At 36.5% G+C, this 27,593-nt stretch overlaps 1 protein-coding gene across 21 annotated transcripts in view; it reads left to right on the plus strand.

Annotated features, from left to right (window-relative positions):
- The window catches only part of CLASP2 (cytoplasmic linker associated protein 2), a 146,223-nt gene that overhangs the window by 78,633 nt on the left and 39,997 nt on the right, over window positions 1-27,593 (plus strand). For 7 of the 21 annotated variants that reach the window (XM_058832630.1, XM_058832646.1, XM_058832636.1 and 4 more), the window contains exons 11-23: window positions 417-562; window positions 1,969-2,104; window positions 5,221-5,291; window positions 6,804-6,863; window positions 7,982-8,059; window positions 8,637-8,804; window positions 11,449-11,504; window positions 12,622-12,792; window positions 16,097-16,120; window positions 18,921-18,938; window positions 20,910-21,011; window positions 26,143-26,313; window positions 27,221-27,328. In XM_058832630.1, the coding sequence (XP_058688613.1) occupies window positions 417-562; window positions 1,969-2,104; window positions 5,221-5,291; window positions 6,804-6,863; window positions 7,982-8,059; window positions 8,637-8,804; window positions 11,449-11,504; window positions 12,622-12,792; window positions 16,097-16,120; window positions 18,921-18,938; window positions 20,910-21,011; window positions 26,143-26,313; window positions 27,221-27,328 (1,309 nt within the window). The remainder of the gene's footprint in view (window positions 1-416; window positions 563-1,968; window positions 2,105-5,220; window positions 5,292-6,803; window positions 6,864-7,981; window positions 8,060-8,636; window positions 8,805-11,448; window positions 11,505-12,621; window positions 12,793-16,096; window positions 16,121-18,920; window positions 18,939-20,909; window positions 21,012-26,142; window positions 26,314-27,220; window positions 27,329-27,593) is intronic. The other 14 variants (XM_058832635.1, XM_058832652.1, XM_058832640.1 and 11 more) reach the window with 6 other exon arrangements.

The following is a 27,593-nucleotide window of genomic DNA, read 5'->3' on the forward strand; positions in this document are numbered from 1 at the left end:
TACACTCCAGGTAATGAAAGAAATTTTCATTTTAATTTTTACACCTTGAATTTCTGCATATCAAGTAAGTCTAAAATGCATTTTTGCTGACATTTATGTGGAAGCTTTTCTAAAAGCCATCATATATGTTTCAGTTTGGCATTTATGCAAAATTACATGTTCTACAGGTTAACTACTTGCTTTTGTACCTCTTGTGTGCAGCTATGAAAAGTTCCACTTAGAGGGTTAGAATGTTTGTGTGATGTATCATTTATATTTTTTTAATCAGCTTTATTAAATTACAGCCATGTATTTTGAAAATTTTGCTTTAAAGGCATGCCTACATGTATTTTTACATAGCGAAGCTGTTCCTTTATTTTTCTTATTTTGAAATGCATATTGGCAGTGTCCTAACTGAAACACATTAATTTTTTTAGCTGAAGAAGGTTCGGTCCTTGCTTGTTGCTGGAGCTGCACAGTACGATGGGTTTTTCCAGCATTTACGGCTGTTGGATGGTGCTTTCAAGCTGTCAGCCAAGGATCTCAGATCGCAGGTGGTTAGAGAAGCCTGCATTACTGTAGCGTAAGTACAGTTCGTGTGCCTTTGTGTACCTTGCTAGATGTTGGTGTGGGGATGGCTTTAGGGGTGCTTTTCTGGTGTCCAGGAGAGATTGTCTTGTTGGACTGCTATACACTCTGACCGATAAAGAGTCAAGTCAGGAGCAGAAGCCACAGAGGAAAAGAAATGCTTAAAGGAGTTTTTTCTCTTAGGGGATACACATAGTTGATGATCCTGTAACAGACTGTATGGGAATACCCAGTTACCATCATTGCAGAGTCATCATTAGTGCAGGTTAATGTGGTTTGAACATAGAGCATTTTGGTGAGGTAATACCTCTCATAGAATCATGGAGTGGGTTTGGGTTTGAAGGGACCTTAAAAATTATCTAGTTCCAACCCCCTTGGCCGTGCAGGGACACCTTGTATAGGACCAGGTTGCTCAAAGCCCCATCCAGCTAGCCTTGAACACTTCCAGGGTTGTCACTCTGGACAAGAGACAGGTGACCGTGGTAATTTTAGAAGCTATGGTGGCTAAACTGAAATGAAATCTTCACTGTTAGCATCTTGTTGACTCCTTTAAATTCAAGGGCAGAGGGGAAAACCAGAGTAGTATTTCCCAATTCCGTGTTTTCCATGACTTTTTTATCCTCAGGAAAGACACTAGCGTAACCACTGATTTTCAGTGGCCATCTGAAACAGGAACAGCACAGAGTTCACTCTGGCTGTTCTGGTCTCCTGTTTGAACAGACCAAGGGGAAATCTTGAAGCATACAACTGCCCTTTCCAAGGAAATCAAGACTTTGAGAAAACGATAGTAACCTTTCCTAACATGAAGTCAGGAGCAGTGTAAAAGTACTCTATAAATGTTTTTATCCAGGCCTAACAACCTGGAATTTTCCTTGATCCCTAAAACTTTTATATATTTGATGTGTCATTTTATGCTGGCTGCAGATTCTTTTTATATAGTCTTTCTGCATGAAGGAAGCATTTGTTGTCACCAACAGAGTTAAAATTACTGTGTGTGGCATGTGTTTTTATATTTGTTAAAACTGCAAACGTGACCTTGAACAGATAAGGGAGTCAAATTTTATGGTTACCTGATTTTGGTGAGTTTAGTAGTTTTGCTTGCATTCAAAAGGAAAAAAAAAACCTGAATAATTTATTTACAGTTTTAGATTTATACATCTCAACGTGTGTTAAAAAGCAGAAATACAATGATACTTTCTGTGGACATGAAAATTTAGGCCTTTGTTTTTCATTATGAAATGAAGTTTTTCATGTTTGGCTTCTTCTTGTGCCTGGCTTCTTCTTGTGCCTGGAAATTGTAAAATTGAGAAATTCTCTTGTTCGGAAAGATGAATCCTTAAAATCCACAATGAACTTTGTTATTTTAAGACTAAGAAATTAATTTGTGTTTTCCCTAAACAGCCACCTTTCAACTGTTCTGGGAAACAAGTTTGACCATGGCGCTGAAGCAATTGTGCCTACTCTTTTTAACCTGGTTCCCAACAGCGCCAAAGTGATGGCAACGTCTGGGTGTGCAGCCATCAGGTTCATTATTCGGGTAGGTGTTCCTCTCTCACTTTTCCTGCTAGGAATTTTCAGGTAGTGGCTCTTGGCAGAGATAACAACTATACTGAAATACAAGTTTTTAAATCATTCTTTAATGGAGGAGTAATTTTTCTCATGGGTGGACAAATACTATATACCATTGAAAACCAATTGACAGCATTGCCATAGTAAGGATGGAAGAATAGGTATGAAAAACAAGTCTGTTTTCCTGGTTTGGGGTTTTTTTTTTTGTAACATGCTAATTGAAAAAATACCAAGTGTGTTTCAAAGAGTTACTGCTTTTAACTGCCTTCTTGGAAAAGAGCAAGTTAAGTTAGTAGCTAAGAAACCAGTGAGAATTTGAATAATGCAAACAACAAAACAAAGGTATTTCTTTCTACAAGTACACTCTCCCCCCCCGAAAAAATTTGTAACCCTAGATTTAATAGTAAAATGCTGAAGAGACTACACATACCTGGATCAGTTCAGAAAACACAAGTTCATGAACAAAAAATCCAATAGAGAGTGGAATTTTTTACTTCAAGAACTTTCTAAGCTAAATCCTTCAAGTTATAGCATATGGAACAGAGGAGTGCAGTGAACAGTGAATGTTCTTTGAGCATCTTGTACTAATTGGTTCTCAGGCAAGATATTTAGAGTTTTGGGACTTGTACTTATACTTTGGTGTTTCACAGAAGGTGGGAGATTGCCTGTAGTTTCTACATTAGAAGTTGTGGTGTTCCTAATGCCAAGCACTTACTGCAATTTACTGTGATCTCATTTGTGGTTTTAATTTTGTAAGTTGTTGGAAAACCTAAGAGGCTTCATCGCTTAGACCTTTCATTGCCATCTTCAGTATGGTTTGGAATGTATACTTGCTCTGTTCTGTGCCTCTGAGAATGTGCTCCGAGACCTCTGCATTCATGAGCTTTGCATCAGCACTTGGGCTAAGACAAAATCCCTTGGCATTTTTCCCCAGACTCTCACACTGCACTCTGAGATGGCACAGACTTAAGAGTGAGGGAAGGAATACACCTTACACAGGATAATTAAAGTTGTAAGAGAACAATACCATTTGCAGTCGTATAAGACAAGCTCAGGCATGTAAGAAATTGTAAACATTCACCAATTACATTAAATTTGCTTTATTGGTTCAGTTCATTTGAAGACAAGCTTACACATCAGCCGTAGTTGCCCTGTTTTTGTTTAAATTTCTGTTTTTCTTAGCTGTGACTTAACATATTGTATTTGAAGCATAAAAACAAGAAAATCCTGTCCACAGTGTTCAAACACCCAACCAATAAATGGCATATGTGAGGTGTTATGAGAGAAAATTTGGGTTTCAGAATTAAATATCAAAGAGAAGTGCAGTCCCATCCCCCTTTGGACTTCTGTCCTTTGGACTAAATGAGTATTGGTCAGGGGATCTTTGATGAATTGAATATTTAGAACCCAAGCTACTGCAGTTTAGAGTCAATGGTTTACTCAAAAATTCCCACCAGCATCCAGTGACAGTCAGTTCAGTTCCTGATGCTTTACGGTGTAATTCCTGTAGAGTGAGTCTGCATAAAAACAGGGAGGCTGTATTATACCAGTGATCTTGAAGACCTTCATCTCATCCTTGTGCCTTCATTGGATTTTGTTTTTCTTCTCCAGAAAGTTCTTACACTGCAGTCTGATTTCTCTTTCTTCACTCTTAGTACATCAGGAAGCCAGTTTAAAAACAAAAGGTGGGTGGGCAGGGAGGGAATCATGGAGAGATGGTATGGTAGCAGAAATCTTCTTCAGGTGATGGGATTCAGGTTTGTCAGCTGATTTTCAAAGTGGTTTTGCGTGGAAGCACATATCAGTACATCCTTAAAGGAGTAGCAGATGAAATGTGGCATCTTAAAAACTGAATGAAATGAGTCTGAGGCTTTGATTCCTCGGCAAAATGCTTTCTAGAAATTGCAACATCAATAGCTTCAAAGACTTTGAATGTACAGGTTTCTCCACCTGTAAAAAACTTTATTTTTAACCCTGATTTGCCTATTTCTGGAAGTCATATGCTTCTTTTCTATTTGCAAGTTTATACAAAACACAAACAAACCCCCTAAAACTGTGTTTAAAAGTATATCAGGACAAACAACTGTAACTTTTAGGCTCTTCCAGAGTTTTTGATTAATTCCTTCCTAATTCTAAAATTGGCAGTACTCCGTGAGCTGATGATTATCTCTGCTTTTTTTTGTGATTTGTGTGTTTATATCCTGCAGCTGTGATACATGAGAGAGTAAGAACTCTTCAGTATGTGCTTCTTAAGATCTTGGATTTTTTTAAATTAGCCTACTGTTTCACACTGCATTGGGGACTGTTTACTGTAGGTATTTAATCAAGAAAAGGCTAAAGAAATTAACTGAAAATAGATTTGTTGAACCACATTATTCTTACTTGGAAATAAAATGATAATGCTTTGTGTCCACAATTAGTTAAGAAAAGCTGAAGTAAGGCAGCTTTAATTCTGAATTCTGTAATGCTTTTGGATTTAATGTAGTTTTATCTGATGCATCGCTTAAGCTTTCTTCTCCCATCAGGTGTTTCCATATAGATTATGTTTATAAGCTTGTTTATGTGTCACTGCTTTTATTACTTTATTGACATATTTCTCATTAAAGGAAATATGGTCCTTGTGGCCCTAATCATACTGATCCTTGTAAGAATACCATACCCATATTTTCGTATTTATTGATTCACTTTTTGTATTATAACCCTGACTTTTAAGATGGCTACGTCTGCTACTTTTTTTTTTTTTCCTATGGCAAAACTAAAATAGCATCAGCTTTCAGCTCCTTTGAGGAGATGGCTACATTTGAGCTTTTTATATTACTTTTGACAGCAAAGTATTGCATATCATGATGCGATTGTTGATGGCACTGAAAGTGGTTTTTGCTTGACCTTTTGGTATAAAATAGCTGTAATCAATTGCCATTCTAACAGCAGTCTTTCATTTAATAGTATTCTATAATTTAGTTTCAGTAAGCATTTTAAATTATTGCAGACGTAATTGTTGTCAGTTCTGTTTGAATTAATACAGTACAAACTCAGAATTCAGGAATGCTTTTCTCATTAACTGTGTTGTCCTTTTTTTGTCAGCATACTCATGTGCCACGACTTATACCTTTAATAACAAGCAACTGTACCTCAAAATCAGTTGCAGTTAGAAGGTGAGTACATCATAAATGAAAATTATTAAAGCTGTTGCTTTTTAAAATATGATTATCATATGCTGAAAATTAACAAATTAGAACATTCATGGCCATAAACAGTGAACACAGAAACCTGTTACCTAGTCAACTGCAAACTAGAAAAATTAATTTCAGCCTTGAGACAGTGGCAGCTACCTTAGGACATGGAACATCCATGTGTTGTTGTGTTCAACAGCTCAGCTACATCTCCAGCATGTTGCTTTCTGCAAGAATGTGATGCTCAGACACTTAGGTTGGCTCTTGAGAAAATTAACTGTTTTTTGACAGTGTCATTTTCTGCACCAAATCAGCAATTAATGTTGTTTCTGGATTGACACTAGTCCTGAAGGTGATGTCACTGTGTGTACGCAGGAAATAACTTGAGCATCTGAATTACTTTCTTTGAGTCTAAGGTGCTGTTGCATCCAAAGCAAGCATTACCTCAGTACTGTACTGTACCATACTGTACTGACCTGCCACAACTTCGGGTTGGACTGCAAAACAATTTGCAGGACTTCAGTGCCTCCACGTGCTGTGGCTTTACTGAGGATCATTAGACTGTAGGTGGCTTTGGTACTGCAGTTCACAATTCAGTATCAGTGAAGACATTGTCTCCATACTGCTTTCATTCTTTTGGAAAGACAACAAAACACTAGATCAGTTGTAATAGTGATAGCACAGTGAAAAGCATTTCAGGCTTTCTTGCCATGCCCTGCTGGTGTCCAAAGGATTTGGGCAGGAAAAAACCAAATTTGTCCCTCCAGAAGAGGTCAAAAATGCTGAATAACCAGAAAAAGTGATAGTTTCACGCTGTCAAGTTCACTACATGTTTGAAAATTATCTACACCTCCCTAATCTCTGTCAGTTTGATTTTTCACGAAGATCTAGTTTCAGACATAGTTTAAAAGTATGCCTTTTGCTAATGGTGGTTTGCTAAAATGTCAAGATTCCCAAATTAATAATGAACGCAGTTATATAACTTCATTAATATAGTGCTAGAAAATCTTTTGCAGTGCTTTTTACATGCAGAGCTCTGCTAATGGTCTCGTGTTTTCCTTTATGCTACATACTCAGGAATGGCAGATGGAAGGATGAAAATAGTGTTTGGGACAGAAGTGTATTGCCATAGAAATACTATATTGTGTCTTTAATATTTTTTTATGTTAGGATTTTATACTCTGTACAATATTTTCAACTTCTTTAATTTATGTCTGTTATTTTGAGACTAATACAGTTAACACAGGGTATGTGTAATAACATGACTTGAACAGCACATCATTAATTCAACCACATCTATTATTTTGAAGTTTGAGATCAGTTTGCTTAATATGCAGAATATTTTAACTTTCCAGTAAGGTGACCAATGTCCTTATTTGACAGATAAATGTACTTTTATTTCATTTATTTCCCTCAGGGGAAAGAGTAAAGTTATTGTTTATTCCACATTAGAGAAATAAGTATTTAATTATAACTTTTGTTCTGTGTTTTTAGGCGCTCCTTTGAATTTTTAGACCTGTTATTACAAGAGTGGCAAACACATTCACTGGAAAGGTATGGGCTATACTTTTTTCCCCTAAAATAAACTGCTAATGTAATTTAAGACAGAAATATTGTCATTGAATCCTTTAATTGGATTATGTTGTTCAGTGTTGGCCAGCCTTTCTGGCATAGACAGCCTTTCTAGCACAGCAGGTCATGCGGCTCATTCAGGTGCCAGGGGGAAGGAGAGCTGTATGTTCCAGCCTTGGCTTCCTGTGGCCTCCTCTCCTTACCCTTTGCCTCTCCTATCCTGCATGTGAGCAATGCATACACAGGTAAGCAGCTGTCTTTTCTCCTGGAAGGAGGAAATTTGTGTGTTTGCTATGGAAGAGGGCAAGTGGGCTTAGGCTGGAGGACTTTTTGTGGTAATGAGTACAGGCGTACTGTGACTTCTCCAGATAGATGGGAAAATAGTACGTGCATCAGTTCTGCAGGATGGTTGTTGTAAACACAGGGTAAGAGCAAAGAAACTAAAGGGCATCCAGAAAAGGCTCTGAAGAATTTATCCAGTTCCACAGTCACATTTCTGTCACCCAGGGTGCTCCTGAGAAAGGGGGTAATGGGGAAATCATTTATGCCAAAGTGTCTTAACCCACAAAACCCACCACCTCTCCCCCACGCCCTAAAGAACAAACCTCCCACCCAAAGCTTACCTTGAATTAAAACTTGTTTATCTTCACAAGTTTGTGTTCTGATGGGTACTGTGCGGTTTGTTGAACTTGTATTCAGGTTTAGAACTTGTATGCCAAAAGCTTTCAGAGCTGAAAGAAAACTTAAGGTCTTACTTTTTCCCCTTTTCTTACTATTAATATAACAGTGAAAATAGTTTTTCCATTTCAGGAAGGCAGGTGTCTTAAAAAAGGTATTTTTAAGTAACTTTTTAAGTGTGATAGGTGGACGTATGTCAGAAAAGTAGATTAAAATCCTTTTAGATTGAAGGAATAAGCTGACCTAAACCTTTACAGAAGGGACAGTTATGTCATCAGTGTACTTAAGTGTTTGTTTACTGTGTATTTTGGAAAGAACTAGCATTGCAGCTGTTTTTCACTTGGTGAAATGTTAATTATGGTGTAAAGCTACTGCTTAGAATTTAGAGTAGCAAAATAGCATGAAGAATGTCTTTCTTCCAGGCATGCAGCTGTCTTGGTTGAAACAATCAAGAAGGGCATTCATGATGCTGATGCAGAGGCAAGAGTGGAGGCAAGAAAGTGAGTTTTGATTAATTTTGCTCTGAAAAATTGCATGTGCTAAATGAGTGAGAGAAGACGCTAATCCAAGGTGAGCTGCTATTCATGGCTGAAGAGGAGGACACAAGTTTGTTTTAAAACTGACGTTTCTGTCCTGAATTACTACCTAGTTTCTTTTGCAAAAGACGTTCTCAAAGTTGAGTCAGTCAATACAGTTATGCAGCATTTAATGATTCCACTGAAAGAAGAGTTAGAAAGGTTGATATTGCTGCATAATCATTCTCCTCCCATTAATTAAGTCTTTAAACAACTGCAGCATTTTAACTAGTGAGAAGGCCATTAAATAATTCATTTTGCTTCTCCACACAACTGGTAAGTGAATGTGAGACATTCAGAGGATAGATTTAAGTTATTTTGAAGTGATTAATTCAGTCAGTGTAGCTGGTTTCTTTTATGACTTGATGAGCATTGTTGTGTGCTTTACATACTCTTCAGTTCCTTTCACTCCCATCCGTGGTTCATTCTGTAATCTTTACTTCCTGACTCCACCCTTTAAAGAAAACACTGAGCATTTACATGTGGTTATTCTTTTTTGCAGGGCTTATCTGGGTCTTAGAAATCACTTTCCTAGTGAAGCTGAGACTCTGTACAATTCTCTGGAGCCCCCCTATCAAAGAAGCCTTCAGACCTACTTGAAGAATTCTGGCAGTATAGCATCTCTCCCTCAGTCAGACAGGTCATCTTCTAGCTCACAGGAGAGCCTCAAGTAAGGGTCACTTCACTGTTTCTAAGTCAAGAAACAAATGCATTTTCTCAAAAGCAACTTATCCAGGTTCCTGTTAAATATAGAAAAGCTGCAGTTTTATTTTGTGACTTCAAATTTTTTAAATAAAAAATTCTTCTATGATATTTTGCTATATGACAGTGTTACCCCAGCAAGGTGAAAAGTACAGGCAGTCTTTAACTGGACTTCAGCATGCTATATTCATACATCCATTCCTTAACAGCTGCTTTAAACACCAGAATATCTTCTGATTGGTGTCCATTGATGTTCATATTGATGTCCAGCATTCTGATGCGCTGATTAGGTCAAGAAAAGCTGGTGTTACAGCTTTTTCATCTCTTTTCACTGGCAAGCATGAAAGGGGAACATCAACAATGAGATTCATTCAGGTTGGAGATTGGTTTGGGTTTTTTTTTCCCCTGTCTTCACAGTATTGAATATGTATCAGCAGTATTTCGCAGCTCTGTCAGTTACTACAGGGTGGGTCTGTGCTGCAGTCAGAGATGTATTAAAATGCGTAGACAGTCTTGAGCTGAATAAATTAAAGTTTTCTTAGCTACCATGAGCAAAGGAAATCTACTGGCTTTTTAGCAGAAACGTGAAGTAGTAGTAGTATGTGGTAATTTTTGCCTTTAAATGCTAGAAAGCTTCCTCAAAGTATATCAATCTTTTAATATTTCAGATCTTCATTACCAAAACCAGAGAGCCTGTCTGCTCATTTTTGACTGAAAGCAAAGACTTCTTCTTGCATATTGGAAGTTGCTTCTTTTTTTATTTCCTTTTTTTTTTTTTTTTTTGCTAATGTCTTAAATACCAGAGGTTTACCTTATATTTCCTATGATACTTGTAATTATAAAAAATTGTTTAAAAAATAATTGCCTGTGATGCAAGCAATTGCCAGCATTTCATTTTCCACAAATATTTATTCAAAGATTAAATATTCTTGTTTAGATGAATCCGTGTTCCCCATCTGAAAAGAAAAGCGCTGTTAATGAGTTACTGGTAATATACCATTAACAACTAAATTACAGGGAAATTAGAATCTTAAAATACTCCTAAGTCTTCAAATGTTGCTTCCCATATAGCAAGGTGTGTAAATGTTACAGTACAGAAAATGAGGGGTAAAATAAGAAATGAAAAGAAGAGGTGATGATATTGGAAATTAATTCAGTTTTAATTGCTTTATTACTAGCTTTGCATTCAGATGCATGTTTTTAGTCTGTTACCCAAAATTTTATTTCTGGCTTTTAGTATAGATGCTGAATTCTCCCTGTATAGGCCGAATTAGGAAATATGGATATGATTTTCCTAGAAGTCTGATCCTCTGTGATTTTTGACCTTCTGAACTTACATCTCATACAGGTCATTAATCCAGAATTGTTTTAGAGAAGATGGAGGAATGAGAGAGAAATGTGGTGACTTCTGCCTGCCTGTATGAAACTGCTTGCATAAAATGTCAATTGAAATAGATTGTGGCAGTTGTCTGGGACTTCTGTTTGGAGCAAGTTGTAAGGTCAGGATGCACCCAGGAGCTCTACCTCAGCTTCCTCGCTTTACTTGAGGCAAGGTCCCTTCAAAACACTAGTTAGTCATGTCAGAAAAGCGGGTTTGCTCAGAATAAGCTGCAAACACATGTTCTTCTGTGAGGATTTAGGTAATGATGGTGACTGAGGATGTAATTACTGCTGAGCACCTGAGCTAATAACTGAGGCAAATACAGTATGAAGTATCTCTTTTCTCTCTGCTTTTAGGTTTAAAATCAGAGGAATTATTTTTACTAAAGCTGAGACACTAACTCAGCTTGTAATTTGACTGCTGATGAAATACTCAAGTATTTCATCAAATACAAACTTTGCCTGTCTGATATATGCTATTATGTTTTCTTCTAACAGTATTTTTTTTCTCCCTGGTCTCTCTGGCTGCATTTTGCCATTCCAAAGCAGGCCAAAGGATGGGCTCACAATTAAACTTGGCTAGACTGAAAGATTGTGCTTCAGTAACTACTAGTTTTTGCAGTGAAAAGGAAATTAAGACAAAACATAGAGGAAAAGACATGTGATTTTTCTCCTTTTTTAAGTCGCAGGAGCCTCTACATTCCAGCAAGGGAAATGGAGTCCAGCTGCTGGAAGCATCAACATTTCCTTTTTTAATTTATAACTTAATTCTTGAGACATCTGGGACTGGAGGAGGCTTATGAGTTGGACACCTGTTTTTCTTGTTACTGCAGACACCACTTCACATAATGTCTTTCACAATTAAAGCTTTTTGGGTAGCTCCCACTGTTCCTGTTTGAAGGCTGATTTATAAGATCAGCCCTGTGGTTAAAACCTTGTACTGACCACCTTAAATGTTTCTGCAACCAAGTCTGGAATGCCCGAACTTTGTTAGCAAAGTGTGCCTGTTGGCAGCTGAAGGATTAGTGCTTTGTGATAAAAATGTAATTTTATAAAATACACAGGATAAGATAATACTGTTTTTCTTATCATTCTATATTTAAAGTATTTATCTATAAAATTTGCAGAGAAAGTTGAAGGGGAGGAAAAAAAGAGACTTTTTTCCCCTCAGTTTTATTTTTGACTTTTGCATCTGATACATGAGACTTACTGGATTTATTGACTTTTTTCAGTCGGCCTCTGTCATCTAAATGGTCTGCAGCCAGCCCAGCAAGTCTTGCAGGCAGAGGTAAGGTGGTAGTAATGTAGTGCAGTGCATAGTTACTGTTCTTCATGTTCTTCGAATTAAAAGTTCTGAATGCAGCATAAAATTTGACTGGATCAGCATTTACCCTGTTTCCAAGATAAATAATGGTATATGTTACTACAGACTGTACCTGGAGCTACGATTACCTCACACTCACTTCACATTTTATGTAGTTTGAGTTGTTTCAGGTATAAGACATAATTCAGTATTGATCATCTGTCCTGGAGTTTTGTCATGGAACAGTCACTCTCAAAGAAACAAAACATTATTCTTTTATCTGTTCATGATCAGGCTTATGGCAGTTGGAAATTAAAGACTCACTGTCTCTTTCATCTGTTCCTGTGAGCTATTGCTCTTAATAAATAAATAAAAAACAACAGCCAAATGACGTATCTGTAATTCAAAGAGTTTAATTATGTGTTTAGTTCTCAGAATTGAATAACTTCAGTGTCTTTTCCCTTAATGTCTTAGAAACTCTGAAGTAAATCATTGAGCTGCTTTTTACAAATGGACTGTAATTGAGTGGATACTGAAACTGATAAGAGGAGTCAAGTTTAGAAGACCTAAGACAATGGTTAAAATTAAGCAAATAGTTAAAATTCGGTAAACAATAGGAAGTGAATGTGAAAATACTAAAGATTAGATCCTAAAGCGTTTCAGAGTATACATTCAGATCACCTGTTTTTGGCTTTACCTTACCTGTAGTGTGGGAATATTTTCTGCCTTCAATATCTCAAGGAAGGATGTGAATTTTCTTACATTTGTGAATCATTTGATAATGTAATAAATCACACAAGGGTTCAGAATTATATTTGTGCTAGGGTGGGAACAGACAGTTTGCATTAAAAAATGCTAAAATTTCATGCTGAATAAACACTACTGTAAAAGTAACTGTCCTTTATAAGCAGTTATGGCAAGACCAGGTCTAGTTTGCTTTTTAATCGCAGTAATTCTTGGTTTAATACTAATTTAAGCTTTTTACAGTTGTATGTGCTTTCTTGCAAGCAGCTGTGGTAGCAGATGATGTTAACCTTTTAACTATCATTTGTTTTATTCAATATCAACTCCTTTCTTGGTTTTTTTTTCCCTTTTCTGGTAGTTTCAGGCAGCAGCAAGGGCGTCCCAAGCCCGGGCACCCTGCAGAGGTCTCGCAGTGACATCGACGTGAATGCTGCCGCAGGTGCAAAGGCCCGCCACGCTGCTGGGCAGACAGCTGGAGCCGGGCGTCTCTCAGCAGCCGGGCTGCCCCCGGGGTCCTACGCCTCCCTAGGTAAGGGAAGCACTTCTGCACTGCTCTCAGAGGTTTCTGTGATTTTCTTGATCAAAAAGTTACAGTGCAATACTCCTGGATTTGAAAAGCAGTCATCGTTGCTAGTAGCACTGGGGTGTGCCAGAAAGAGCAGGTGTTCTGAAGTATGTCGCAAACTTGCATAGATTTGTTTTGCTTTATTTTTCTTGTGCTGGAAGAATGCCAGTGCAAGGAGTGTGTCCATACTATGCTGTTTGAATGTCTTAATCTAGAATTACTATTAAGTGTTGGAAGGAGTGGTACCTTTACGAAACAGCAAGTGGTGAACATGCCTCTTTTTGTTTGTAAAAGTAACAGGGAAATGAGTAAGAGAGCTCTTGATTTTCCATTTTTCTCAGCTTTTCAGGTATTTTACAAGAGTGCTAAAGAGATACCCTGGGAGTAAGAGGTGGCTTCTTCGTGAAATAGAGCAGTGATTTACACAATAACTTACTACATTGAGTTCATAATTTCTTCCTAAAGGCATCAATGGAACTATGTGTATGCTTTACCTAGCTGACATCCTCCACTGATATTTGCTGTTAGACACAGGAAATGCTACAAGTGGTAAGAGCGCAGGAAAGTATTTGACAGTGGTGGTAGACTAAGTGCTAGAACATCAACTAAATGGCCATATTAAAGGACAATGAACATGTTTTTGTTCTAATTTTTTATCTTCTCCATGCTGTAGGCATAATAGTGGGGGAAGAGAGGTTCAGTGTTCACAAAACTGTTTTTTTCTTCTCAGCTTCTGTGCCAGTTAGATCATCAAGGAGAGACATGTTCTAATGTTATTATGGCCATAGGTGATCACAAGAGACATAGAAACTATATAGTTCTTCTGATTTGCCTTGTGTTTAGGTAGATGTTAGCATACACCTAGGCTGTGGTTTGCAAAGATTTTGGTTGTGCTTTTTAAAATCAAAACTTAAGTTAAAAGCTATTTAAAATTAGTTGATTCTTTTGTCATCAGGGCCTGCTTGAAACGCTGTGAACGGCACTGATTGTAGTGTTAAAGAGCGAGCAATCCCGACTTAAAAGGAGTACTTGGTACTTGGAATAGCAGTTTCGGATGTGGGCTCCCTCTGGTGCCCACAGAGGGGGCAGCAGAACCTGCTGGGTCGCAGGTGGACACCGACATGAAGCTGCTTGGTGGAGGGGATACACTGCTGGTTCCCTCGAGAAACTGTAGATGTCCCATCCCTGACAGTGCTCAACACTAGGCTGGATCAGGCTTGGAGCAAACCACTCCAGTAGAAGGTGTTCCTGCCCGCAGTAAGGAGGTTGGAACTTGGTGGTCTTTAAGGTCCCTTCCAACTCAAATCATTCTGTAATTCTGGAACTTAATGCCTAAAAGCCTGAAATATGTGGGATGGTTATTGTCCAAGATCAGAGTATTACCTGGTGTGTTTTCATGTGCAACAAAATGTATTTTGAACCTCAGGCAGAGCTGGCATTCAGAGAAGTAAAAGTGGTGCAGAGCATGGTGACAAAGGGAAAAGTCAAATGGAAAGCAAAGAGAGAGATCCTGCACTGTTAATGTCTTCTTTATGCTGCTCAAATGAAGTGACTATATTGTCTTCAGACTTTCACAGAAAATTAGCCCTTGATTGGAGTATCGGTTTGCTTTTAGAACATTTTAAGCAATATCTGATTCATGCGAAGAATTTTGTAAGCGAGGGTTGAGAAGGGCACAGAGGTTTCTAGTGAAGTAAACAGTAGTGAATTTATGCAGGAAAATAACAGAAATAGCTTATTCACTTTGTAATTTATTGATGAAATGACTGAGGATGGAGGATAGAAATACTAAGCAGTAAGTCTAGGTCCTATTCATTTGAAGGACTGGAGTTGCTGGAAAGCTTTACCTTGCTAGCAGATGCAGTCATGTGTGGAGAACAGTGTGATGGTCATTTGAAATGGCAAAATAACATAATGCTGGCAAAGTACAGTAAAAGTCAAATCCTAGTGTAGACAGTGAAAGGGCAGTGGTAGTCAAGGAGACCAAGGTTTGTTTGCAGTCACATAAAAGCAGTACTGCTTGACTGATCTTGGCTCAATCTCCTAACAGTTTTTTGACTGTGGTAAGGTAATTTGAATGATACAAATGATGTAGACAGTGTGACTGTTGCTTATTGTGGATTAGCTTTAAAATATTGTTTACTTTTAGTTTTCAAAAGGTATCCATAAAATGAATGGAATGCAAATTCAAGCAAGTGCAGTGTTTCAGAAAATGGGCTAATTTGTCAAGTTCTTTCCTCTATTTATTTTAAGGGATTTATTTATAGTAGCCCAAATATGGAAAGTTAAATGACAGAACTATCAAGCTAATGCTGACCATGGTCTGAAAAGGCCTAGGCAATGTTATTTTATTTCCATAATGCTTTCCACTTCCTTTAGGTGTTGCAGTCAGTACCAAAATAAATGACATTGTGTCCTAGAGCTTGAATTTATTTTCAGCCTGGCATGCAGAGAAACATCCACCTTTTGCTTACACCAAAATTTAAAGCTCAGAAGGCCAGAAGCTTATAAGCATAGTAATCCATAATTGTGTTCACCTATCTCTTCCCTTTTCATTATTAATAGAAGAACTCTTGCTTATTTATGATTTATTAAAAGACTATTCTAGAAGCAGGAGGGTACTCTCCAGTTATTTTAAATATTGACTATCTTTGACATCCTTAAGTATTAATGTCCTTGTTGAGGAGGCTTGAGCTGTAATTATATATGTCTCGTGCTAAATATTTTAATTTTGATTGTTACTGTCAGAATATTTATGCACTACCTTCCAGCCGAACTGGTAAATATTTAATGCTTTTAAACCAGAATGAAACTTTCTCTCATTTGTCTTCTGTCTTAATTGTGCTATTTTTTTCCCTTCTGTCCCTTACCCCAGGTGGGGCTTCATGCTCAGAAGCAAATTTCATAAGAAGTATAAATATGTGGTTCATATGATGATATAAATATGTACTGATGCTTCAGTAACTGTTTACACCAAGAGTGAAACCATTTATGAATGTTTTACTTGTAAGGGTTTTCTCAGATTTGGGATATACAGAATCAATTTCCTTGTGCAGGGTACTTGTATCCTGTTTTGTAATTTTGTACCTTGCACTGAGCAAAACCAACTTTGCTTAAGGTAGCTATACATGCGTTAATTAGTTAAACATGTCTGCTGTATTTAATATTAATGTATTTTCCTCAATTAATGTTTTATGACTTTGCTGTGAACACCTTTATTCTAACACACTAAGTTTTCCATGTTTCTTTGCCTGCTTTTTCAACAAAGAGGATACTTCTGACAAGATGGATGGTAAGAAATTATTTAGTCTGTCCTCTAATTCTGTTAAATATCTAATAAAGTGTCTTTTATGTAAAAGTATTGATGTTTAATATATTTCTGTTTATTAACAAATTACTATGCTGTTTCCACTAACTCCTGTGTAATCTTGATGTATTATTATATGTGTTATTGCTGTATTTGTCAATTTTGTGAATGTTTGGTCTGTATCAGCAACAGAAACATTATCAGAAATCTGACATTACCCCTCTTTCTTTAAAAGAAGCTCTTTTAATTACAGAGCAGTTTTGTAATCTTTACATGCTGATTTAAACTAGCTAAATACGTGCTTTTAAAATTAATCTAGTTCCAGTTTATTCCATAGTTGTACATGTGAAGTCAATTTTTTTCACTTAGCAGAAAAGCAGTGGGAAAGCAGAAGATGCTTGACCATATAAGTATAAAAAAAGCAAAAACCAAAAAAAAAAATCTCCTCTATCAAAATGATCTAGCTTTGCTACATAATTTTAACTGCCTGTAAATTCTGTAGTACAAAGTAATTCTACTAAGGAATCATTTGTGAAGAAGACCTACCTGTTAAAATAGCTTACCAAATATTCCACCTAAGTTTTAGCACTTGATTTTTCTTAATTCACTCTGTTACAAACATATGGAGGGACTGCAAAGCAGTTGAGCATCAAGCTTCTCATAGAATTTGTCTGCTTCAGGTGTGTGCAAATAATGCTTCACATATAATAAAGTGACAGTCCCAACCTGCTGCTCGTTGGTGCTTGTAGTTCTAATTTATTGCTTGGGAGCACTTTAAAAGCACTTAACAAGTTTGCTGCTTACCTAATATTTTGTGTCACGTATTTATTAACTGTGCATGTTTGGAACAACAAGTAGTTTATTGGAAGCAAATGTATTTCATGAAAATGAAAAGAGTAAGAAGGTAATCTCTAATCCAGAATCCTGAATAATTTCCAAACACAGGTGCCTCTTGAAAGAATTGGAGCTGGTTTTGAACACTGAAGGTGTCGAGACTAGTTTGATAAAATGAGTAACATTTGTACAGGATAGTAGCGTCTGTATTGCTTATTTTCATATTGCATTTCCTTAGGCTATGTATAGTAGGCTTTATCTATAGCTGTTTGTTTATGGCTTTTATTTATAGTAAATCTTGAGCTTTGGACATTGTCACCAGAAATAAAGGTTCTTAGGACCATGTAGGCTTTTTTGTTTGTTCAGAAGTCACAACTAATGATATGTTGCACATCTCTGTTTAAAACCAGTAAAGGAAGTGCTATACAATTATCAGAGTAATGGGGTGGGGTGTTGTTCTAGAAGCTATCTCTAGATATGATCTGCAGGATGGAATGAAAACAGCTTAGCTGTCCAGCTGTAGTGGTATGATACAGCTGTTCTGATCTAACCACCACCAGGAGGAACTAATAATTTTTCTTTTTCCCACTAACCTTGTCCATGTATTTTTTTCTCTCTTCTTCTGTTAGCACCTTGTGATATTCCATTATTGATTACTGTAGGTGAACAAACTCCATAAAAGTTCGTAAAAGTGACTAATATTCTGTTACTTAGCTTTTGGAGCTGCCAGTGAGCCTTTAGTGATCCTAACCAGATGGTAGTACAAGGCTGAGAGGAAAGAGAAGTGGAACCACCCCTTTTAGGAGCAGCTGTTAGCCTGTCTTAGGTGTTGCATAGAGTCTGCCTTCCAAGATCCAGCTCTGCAAGACTATTGGATTTGGAGGGGTAGCTCAGGGTTTTGGGGGTTTGGTTTTTTGTTTGGTTTTGAGTTTTTGTAGACTGGCAAATTTGGTCTGGAAAACTTTGAGGCACTCCTACATGTGTATTAGTGTAACTGGTTTTTGTGAAGAAGTATTGAAATATACACTGAACTTTTACACTAGTTTTTTAGAGGGAGTTTTTGAAAACAGTTCCATGGAGATACTGTAATATGAGAAAACTTTCCCAGGAAATCTGACTAAGTTCAGGCTAGCCAAAGACACTGACAAATGTTTTCATCATTGCAATTCTCTTGCAAGGCAGAAATAGTAGAGAGTGAAAATAAAAAAGTGGAAAGTAGTGAGTGAAAATACCCTTTGATTTTTTTTTTAGGGGCATTTAACATTTTTATCATTACTAATATGTATTTTATTCCATAGTAAGATCTGTTTAAAAGGAACTTAGAGGAAGGAGTGCCAATGATCCAGCGTCTCATCAGTTCCTAGGTGCTGATGGGAGAAAGGCTTGTCTGACTCTCACCTTGGCAAAAATCAAGCCTGGTTAAGCTCAGCATACTTACCCAAGTGTGATCTGATTTCAGCAAGCTCATTCCTTCCAGTCTCTGAGCAAGACTTGATCTTGTGCATGTGTATTATCAGAGTAATCACAGGCTTAATTCAGAGAAATCCTTCTTGCTGGCAGTTCCTATTGAATTATCACTGTCCAGTGTGGGAAACACTGTCTCTGTGTTTTTCTCTGAGGTTATGTATAATAGTGTGTTTCATGTTTTCAGAAGAGCTTTCATTACAGTATTTTTAATGTCTGTTTTGATCTGTATATATAATTTTGTTGACTGATCTCATAGATGTATTTTTTTTTCTATTGAACTTTTTGTGGTTTGGAAGGCAGTGATGTGCATTGTGTTTTGTAAATTGCTATCAGTGTAGTATGGATTCAGTTGTGGAGTTGCAACACAAAAGCTTGACTTGGCTTGATAAAATTTGTCAAGATTCCCAAGATTAATCTCAAAAAGAAATTTACAAAGCATAGTATTGTTTGGAATATCATGTATTTTATTATTTTTTCTGTTTAGGAACAGCTTCTGAAGATGGTAAGAAACTACTTTGTTAGACTAGCTAATATTTTCAGCTTCATATTTTCATTGATACAAATGAAGCTTTAAATGTAGAACTTGGTGTTTCTTGGGCTTTGTGGAGGTTCATAACAGATGTGGGCTTATGGGCTAACAGCTTATGCATCTAATACTTGGTTGTCATGTACTATTTTTAAAATTCTTTTGCTTTTATTTTAATTCTCAGTTACTCATCTGCAGTCTTAAGTACCATTGCTTAACATTTCTACTGTGAAAATACAGGGGCTTTATAATTTTGCATTTGTTTTTTTAAAGCAAATCTTGTCACAGAATATTTCATCAAATGTGTTCATGCTCTGGGAAGCAGGTGCTACTATTACTCATCTCTGAGACTTGGAAGCTAATTTTCAATCTGTTATTAGCATTTAAACCTGCCATTAGTGAATGGATGTAGAGACTCCAAATGAGTTAACAGTTCATTTAACTCTAAGACACAAAGTGGTTTATTTTACATTGATAAAACTGAAACAGATTCCAGGTGGTGTTTTAATGTAGTATTGCAATAGTGGCACTCTGTATTCCTAGGTTTTGGGCCAAATTCTGAATGCAGTTACATGCCTTGCAGTCTCACAGCACTCAGTGGGAAAACATTGCCATTGCACAGGGATAACTAGTAGAGTTTGGACTGGTTAATCTAACCATTCTTGCTAAGCCTATTGTTTTCTAATAGTTTAGTGAATAACCTCCTTTATTCTGATTCTCTTCTTATAGACTCTCATCTATGACTATTCCCTCTACTTGGATGAATAATACTAACTTGGTTGCTCTCCAAATTCTGCTGTGGAAAGCCTAAAGAGGCTAGAACTAAATAATAGTCTGTGTACCTAATTATTTTAGGTCAAATATTGACTCAGCACGTCTAGAAAATATTTTAATTATGCTGTGTTTGAAAGTGTTGAGCTTGTTGAGCTAGATCAACCTTGTACAGACTTTTTGGGGTTTGTTCTTGCAACTCGGAAGAATTATGGTTAGCATGAGTTTGGTTTTGATTTCATTTTTCTGTTGTTTGAGAGGATGGCTCAGGAAATGTAGTATACAACACCACTATTTTCTTCTGTGAATCATCTTTCAGTTAGCTATAATTCATACAGCTGGGGTCTTCCTTTCTTTTGTAATTTCTTTGTATATGCTGGATGTTAGAGGAACATGGATAGCAACACAAAGGTTTCACCAAACCCAAGAGAATTTGTTATTTGGCATTCTAGAGAAAAGTGAATCTCTTGTTTAACTTGTAGATACTTAGATTAATTTGTCTCTTGCTTGGCTTTTCTATCTATTGGGGAGAGTAGTATTTCTTTATATCATGTTTTCATGAGAAGTACATAAATGTATTTAGCATTTGCAAAATGCTCTAGAAGGTTTGGGAAATCCTGCAGAAGTCTGTATGACCAGGGCCAGGAAAACAGTAGAATCTTCAGTAATAAAAAAGCTGGTATTTAGATTTCTAAAAAGAGGAGTGAAGTTAGGAAGAAAGCTCAGAATCCAGTTCTGTAGTTTTATGACAGCCAAAGTAGAATTACAAGCTAAAGTAATTGTGAGAAGACTGTACCTGATACAGCAACATTAGTGTTTGCATTGCATTGTATTGAGTAAACTTCCCCTTTTTTTAATGTAATCAACATACATATGTTGGAAAGCAGAACTAGCTAGCCAGTTCAGGGTGTTGAAGGTGTAATGTGCAAATTGTTTGCTGAAACATGTAGCATCAGCGAAGTATTCTGCTTCCTCAGCTATTAAATTTCTCGAGGTGTTCAAATTTCTACTAATTATCCCAAGCGAATTGTCACCAATTGAGTTACGTTGCGCTTCTTTTATATGCAGAAACTTAAGAAAATATTAATTCTTAATAAATTAATAAAAATAAATTCTACTTATGCTCTGCTTCCTACCTGACTGAAAAACTGATTTAATGCCATTTTTCTTTTCCAGGTCGTATACGATCAAAGCTGTCGACCCCTTCTGTTGGTATTGGAAATTCTAAAACAGATTCCAGAGGACGGAGTAGAACCAAAGTGGTGTCACAATCTCAGCGTATGTATTTTCTGTTTATCAGTTATACCTGATAAAGAGGCCAAATGTTTAAGCATATATTCATTGACCAATGGCTACAGTCAAAGTTAATTTTAAAAAGAAAGCTACATACTGAGTTGTTGTTCTGTGCCTTAGGTTCATCATCGCCAGACCAAAATGAAGGTATTTTTTTCAGTGTTTTGGGTCAGTGGTATTTGCATGCTTTTCTGATTCATGTTGTTTTTCTCTGGACCAAATACTAGGTTAGGTCTTAGTTTGCCAATTAAATTATATAATGTAGCAGGGAGTGAAATCTATCCTTAAATTCTGTCTTCAATTATAACTTCTCAACATTCTTTTCCCCCCTTTTCTGACTTACCCAGCATGAAAGGCCAGTAAGCGTGGACTAGTAATAGAGAGGAATGGGTAGGCTGAATGGTGTCCTCACTGTTACCTGCGAGACCTAATTTTTAATTTTTAAAAAAGTCTTATTTTAGTCAGAAATACCCATTTGCACTTTAAGCTAGGCACTGCTGTAGCTCCTGGATATAAACTCCTTTTTTTTGTGTTACAGCTCTTGCCTCTACTTAACTCTTCTTTGAAGGAAAAATACTAACCCCTCACTTTACAATCAGTTACTTAGCTTGTGTTGAGTCAGAGGGTTAAAGCAAGTAATTTAAAGTGTGTCAGCTAATCCACAGTAATTTTCTGTGTGTGTTTAGTAACCAAAGCAGATGCGACATTTTTGATCTAAGCAAGCCAAGCATTTGGTCATTAATTAAAAAGACCTCATTACCTCACACTCTTTGGCACTGGCTGACCTACAGCAATTCATCCACACATCTGATGTCTCCAACAGACATTTTCTGACTAAGCTCTGTAGCATTTTCAGATTCTTATATTTGTCTAATTAAGTGAAATGCAACTAAATTAATGAAAGTAAGACAAATACATGATAAAATTAAAATTAAATTCTCACTTATATAAATTGTCAGATCTAATGTTTTAAACCGGTAAATTTTACCAGGTTTAAAATTTTCAATGCAGTTATTTTTCTATCACTACCCATATCTACTTTTTTTAATACAACCCTTTAATAATGCATTTAATGGCAGAAACATTTGTCTTTATAGCAATGACTGCATCTGTCGTAAACAGATCGATTTTAGAAATTTAAAAAGCAGGTAGTAGTTTTTTTCCTTTTAGAGTACTTGCCATTCAGTTTTCCCTAATTTCATTATTCACAAGTACAGCTATATAGTAATATATATATAAAATTTCACAAGTACAGTTGGATCAAACCTGATCCAGTGTTTGCAGGTTCTCTGAAATAAAGCTTTCAAACAATGTGAACAGATAAAGGTAGCATACTAAAATTCAGTTTAAAATTCATAAGTTCCCTTAAGAGCTTTGACAGTGCTCTAATCCCAGAAGAGTTTGTGAAATGAGAGCCTGAAAATGAATTGTTATTGGCTGGGACAAAAGTTCCGCAAAACTTACTTTATAGATGGCTACACCTTACCATAAGCAAAGAATATGTGAATAATTTAAGAGGGAGGGAAGGTAAAGTTCCTCGTAATCCCTTCTTGCCCTCTGTGAAAAGCTATAAGCAGTGTCTGAAACATTTTTTTCATTAGTATTAGGAAAGTTTGGAATTAAGCTTTTTGAAAATACATTTGTACTTTGAATAGATTTAGTATATTCTTAAAAAGTGAAAATGTTTGGTAAATGTCTGGGGGAGGGGGTAAATTTAGGTAGCAATATAATACTTTAATGATGATCACTGTCATATAACATTCAGTAATAATATTCAGAGAAATAAACCTAAGCCTTTCCAGTTTTTTTTACTAAAAATGCCAGGCTTTTTTTTTTTTTTTTAATTTTTACATAGTATTAATGTCTAAAGACATAAATTGATATTGAGATAACTAGATCTGACTACATGTGATGATGTGTGAAAATTAAATGCATGAATGCATCTTTACAGCCTTTTATTACTACTTCTGTTCAGAACCGATTGCTTCAAGTAGCTCATTAAAACCTGTCAGTGGGGGAGAACAAGAATTCTGAGATGTTTTAAGGAAGATAAACAGGGAAAATACAAATGGACAGGCGAAGGAGAATTCTCAGGCACTGTATGCCAGCTATTTGGGTGATGCTTCTTTATGTGACTGAAAATTTTCACAGCATTGTGTCAAGCGTGATGCTTAATGTTTCCATACAGGGGATTGTTTTAGTTCCCCAGCCTATATAATCAGTGAATAGCTTCATATTAGATTTAAGCTTTTTTTAAAAAAAAAACAACTCTGTAGCACAGATGCTTTTGTTAATTTTTGGGTTACAGCTATCTTTTGTTCAAAAATCATTTTATTGAAAGACTTGCAAATTTGAATGATTTTACAAAAATTCCTTTTTTAGGGTTTTAAAAGCCCTTTACTCTTCTATTTTTAAGTGAGCATAAAGTAAATGCTTTGTTATTTTATTCTTACCTATGGAAAAAAATGGTTACATTTTTTTCCTCTTCTTTCTGGTTTGATTGTTACGTAATTCAACAGGGTCTGCTAAAATTGCCTTAAAATAGACATTCAGAGAATTTCTGAATGGAAACAAATTCGTCCTTTTATACTCAAGATTACTTTTAAAGAGGAAAATGGAAAATTCTGTGCAAGTCTTTTCAGTTGTGCCATTGTGAATTTGATTTTTTTGTTTTGGTCATCCACCGCACCTGCAGCTCAGTTCCTTTTACTGTTGTGTCTCAAAAAACAAAGTTTTGATCTTGTGTGTAATTTTTGTTCAGCTGTCAAATTTCTTGAGCCTTTTTGGCAATGTAATATTCTTTTGAAGTAATACGCAGGCTACAGTTTCATGCTTAATTGAAATTTAATTCTTCAGTGTTGAGTTGTTGATTAGAAAGCTGAAGAATTGTAATTTGCTTGTGCAGCTTTGCTTCATCTGCTTTATACATAGCATCTGAATTTAATTCTTCAATTGTGGAAGCTACTTAATAGCACTGCTTTAGCATAACCCCCTTGTGGCTTTTTTTTCCTGTGTGAAATGACTAAAGCTTTCTTATTTCCATTTACCATTCATTTTTTAATCTGCTCTGCTCCCTCCCTCTTCATGGATTATAAATCCCTACCCTAATCCTGCCTTTACACTTGTTCAGGATCACAGTCTGCTAACCCCATTGGTGGTAAGAGTCTACAGAATTCGTGTACACATCATTGTTTGATCACCTGTTTGACATACCTCATTTAAAGACCCTATTCAGCAGAAATTCTGGCTGGCTTTTTCCCATATGCTGCGCATAACTTAATTCGGTGTAATCCTTATGTAGAAAGCAGGAGAGATGGGAAGGGTTTGTCATTTTGGAATAGTGCTTTAGTAATCTTTCTTTCATCATTCAGCTCTCTTAGATCTGCTGGTAGTGTTAATACTGACAAGAGTATGCCAATGCTCTTACTAGCATAATATTTTCAGGCTATTTAGCTGCATTCAGTTAATTTATGCTGCAGTGGTATGTTGCAGGTCAGACTATAGAAAAATTGAATAAAGCATTAGCTCAAGAGGTTGCACTTCTTCTGAATATTGTAAAAAGAGTAAGTTTATTCAGATTTCTGGCCTGTTGAAGAAAATGTACAAGTCTGCAGCACAGCAAAACTTTATACAATACTTTTATTTTTAAAGAGATACAAAACAGGAAGAAGGCATAGTAATATCAGGTCTAAGTTGAAATCCCCTGATATGAAGAGACTGTCAAACCCTTAATTTTTGCACAGCACAGTACTTTTATAGGTTTGCTTATTCTTCTGTTGCTATAGAAGTTCTGCTTGTTTTCTTTCCAGGCTGTATAATACTTCATTTATCATTTCTGCTGAATAGGTCCATAGTTTGGAAAAGGATTTTGCTAAATAATCATTCCAAGTTTGAATTCAAACAATGAATCTGAAAGTATATGCATGGTACATTTTTTTAGATTTCTCTCTTCCACCCAGCATATTTTGCTTGGGATTTTGTTTCTTTTCTCATATAGTCAAGCTTTAGTCAGCTTGTATCTTTTTTTCAATGTGCTTCATGAGAAGTAACCCATGAAATTCACTTGAAAAGTTGCATGTTGTCTGTAAATCTGATAGCATCACTGTGGTCATACAGTTACCTGATTGTATTTTAAAGGTTAATAAAGGGTTCAAATCCATATGAATTTTGAGTAGTGATAATTAGTCTTTGGTTGAAATGCTGTTTTGCTTTTTATTTGGTCATATTTCTTGAATTCTACAGCTGGAAACAATAGATTAATATCAGCTGTTGATATAAATCAATTACAACTAGGGAAGAATGAATTCTTTGTTAAGAACTTCAGTGTTCTGTAACTAAAATACCAAAATTAAAGATTAAGTGACCAGAGTTTCTGGTAGTAATACAGTACCTTGAACATCTGTAGTACATAGTAATATACACTTTTAACTGACAGATATTTAAGACGCTTAAATATGTGTTAACCAATTTTTTAGCTTGTAAAACTTACTGAAGATTTTCTCTAATTTGTGGGGTAACCTCCACAGAAATGTACATGAGTACTTTAGTTGTCCTCAGTCACATTTTATTTAATGTCAGAATAGTGCTTGAAGACCCCTTGCTTTTAAAAGCAAAGGAGAAGAGTTTACATGTTAGGAAAATCACATTATTTAATTATGACATTGGTTGCATTGGATGAGCTGGGGTAATTTTGAAATCCTAGTCTAAATTTGCTCCCTTTAGTTTTTAACAGGTTTGTTTGTTTGTTTTTCTTTATTAATAGACAATGTGATTAGTGAGACCACATAGGTTAAAAAAAATTAACACAGCAGCATTCATTTTAGGGACTGTGGAACTCTTGACAAAAAGTCCAGAAATCATAGCTGTGGTTTCTTGAGCTTATGTAGTACTGAATACCATGTCAAGTGCTTCCTTGCATTGATAATTTTAACTACCTTGTGTGCAGTACTGTAAGAACTGGGACCAAGGCATTCTATTTCATGTTTTTACCTTCTAAGTTTTTCCTGATCATTTCAATCTATCACCACCTTCCTACTAACTTCAGGTATTATTTTCTTTTTAACCGTCTTTGTTTGTCTGCTGTGCTGTTGTTAATATTTTTTTATTCTACCTTCAGCTGGCAGTAGATCTGGATCCCCCGGAAGAGTTCTGACAACAACCACACTTTCCACTATGAGCACAGGAGTTCAGAGAGTGTTGGTGAATCCTGCAGCTGCACAAAAACGGAGCAAAATCCCACGAAGTCAGGGATGTAGTAGAGAAGCTAGTCCTTCTAGGTTGTCAGTAGGTAAGAATCACCAAATAACTCCTGGTTTCTTTATAGCCCTTCTTATTCTAAGTGCTGGATATCTACAGCTGGTATTTAGTTATGGGTGGATGAAAAAAATAGAATGCATCCTAGAATGTGGCTGTTTTCTGGGACTAGTTTTTGATGTACAAGACAGTTTTAACCTGAAGCTGAAATTTGAGGTTTTTCTTGACAGAATATTGTAGTTGTTCTTTTCCTCACCTCCCTTTCTTCCTTCTCTTTTTTCACTTCTCGCCCAAAATGCCCATATCCTTTGAAAGTGTGATACTGTTTTGAAAATACGTTCTTCATTACTTCATGTCTTCCGTGTATGTGTGCGTACATGTGTAAGTGCTGTGATGCTAAAATGAAAGTTACATGTCTTCAGCCTCACAGTATAATTAGATTATACTTCATTGCAAACAGTGTTATTGAAAAACATCTGCTGTTTTTAATGGTATTGATGCTCTTATTCCTTTGTATTTTTGATTTTTATCTTAGCCACATAATATTTTTATTTTCTTTCTTTAGATAGCTGTGGGCATTTCCGTTGGTGCTACTGTTGATTAACTTGATCTTGAGCACATATTCTGAGTCATTGCTCAATGTTGCTTTTTTTTTTCTCCATCCTTTCCATAGGGTCTTTCAACTGTTTTGTAAAGAGTTAGTAAATTTCCATTTTAAGCTGTGCAAAGAAATAATTTAATTGAACTGCACTTAGACTAATCCAACATAAACAAAGTCTTGTAAAAAAGGTTATGACTTACAATGCGACATAATCATCAATGTCTTTTCTTAGAAATGCGTCTTTGATCTTACTGCAAAACAGAATTGCATTAAAACCGCAACTTTTCTTATGTCTTCTCCCTTCTGTGCCGCTGTTTGTCTGCTCCCTGAATCATACTAGCGCGAGGCAGCCGCATTCCTCGGCCTAGTGTGAGTCAGGGCTGCAGCAGGGAGGCCAGCCGTGAAAGTAGCAGGGACACGAGCCCTGTCCGCTCTTTCCCACCCCTGGGTAAGTACTCGGAGCCCTTGTCGTGCATGGCTGTCCCTGCCCTTCGTTATGTGCGCCTAACGAACCCGTGCCTCCTTCATTTAGCTTGTAGCTGGCCACCGTGTGCTCCCTTCCTCTGGCTCTCCCCGCACTTACCCCGATGGAGAATTGACCAATGTGTGAATGGGCTGCACACAGGAAAAATACAGGCTTTGCTAGGGAAGTACCAAGTCTAGAAAGGTGTGTGATACACAGTATTTAGATGCCATTTTGAAAAGGCACACCT

Source organism: Poecile atricapillus, chromosome 2 (genome assembly GCF_030490865.1).
Source record: "Poecile atricapillus isolate bPoeAtr1 chromosome 2, bPoeAtr1.hap1, whole genome shotgun sequence".
Classification (NCBI taxonomy): domain Eukaryota; kingdom Metazoa; phylum Chordata; class Aves; order Passeriformes; family Paridae; genus Poecile; species Poecile atricapillus.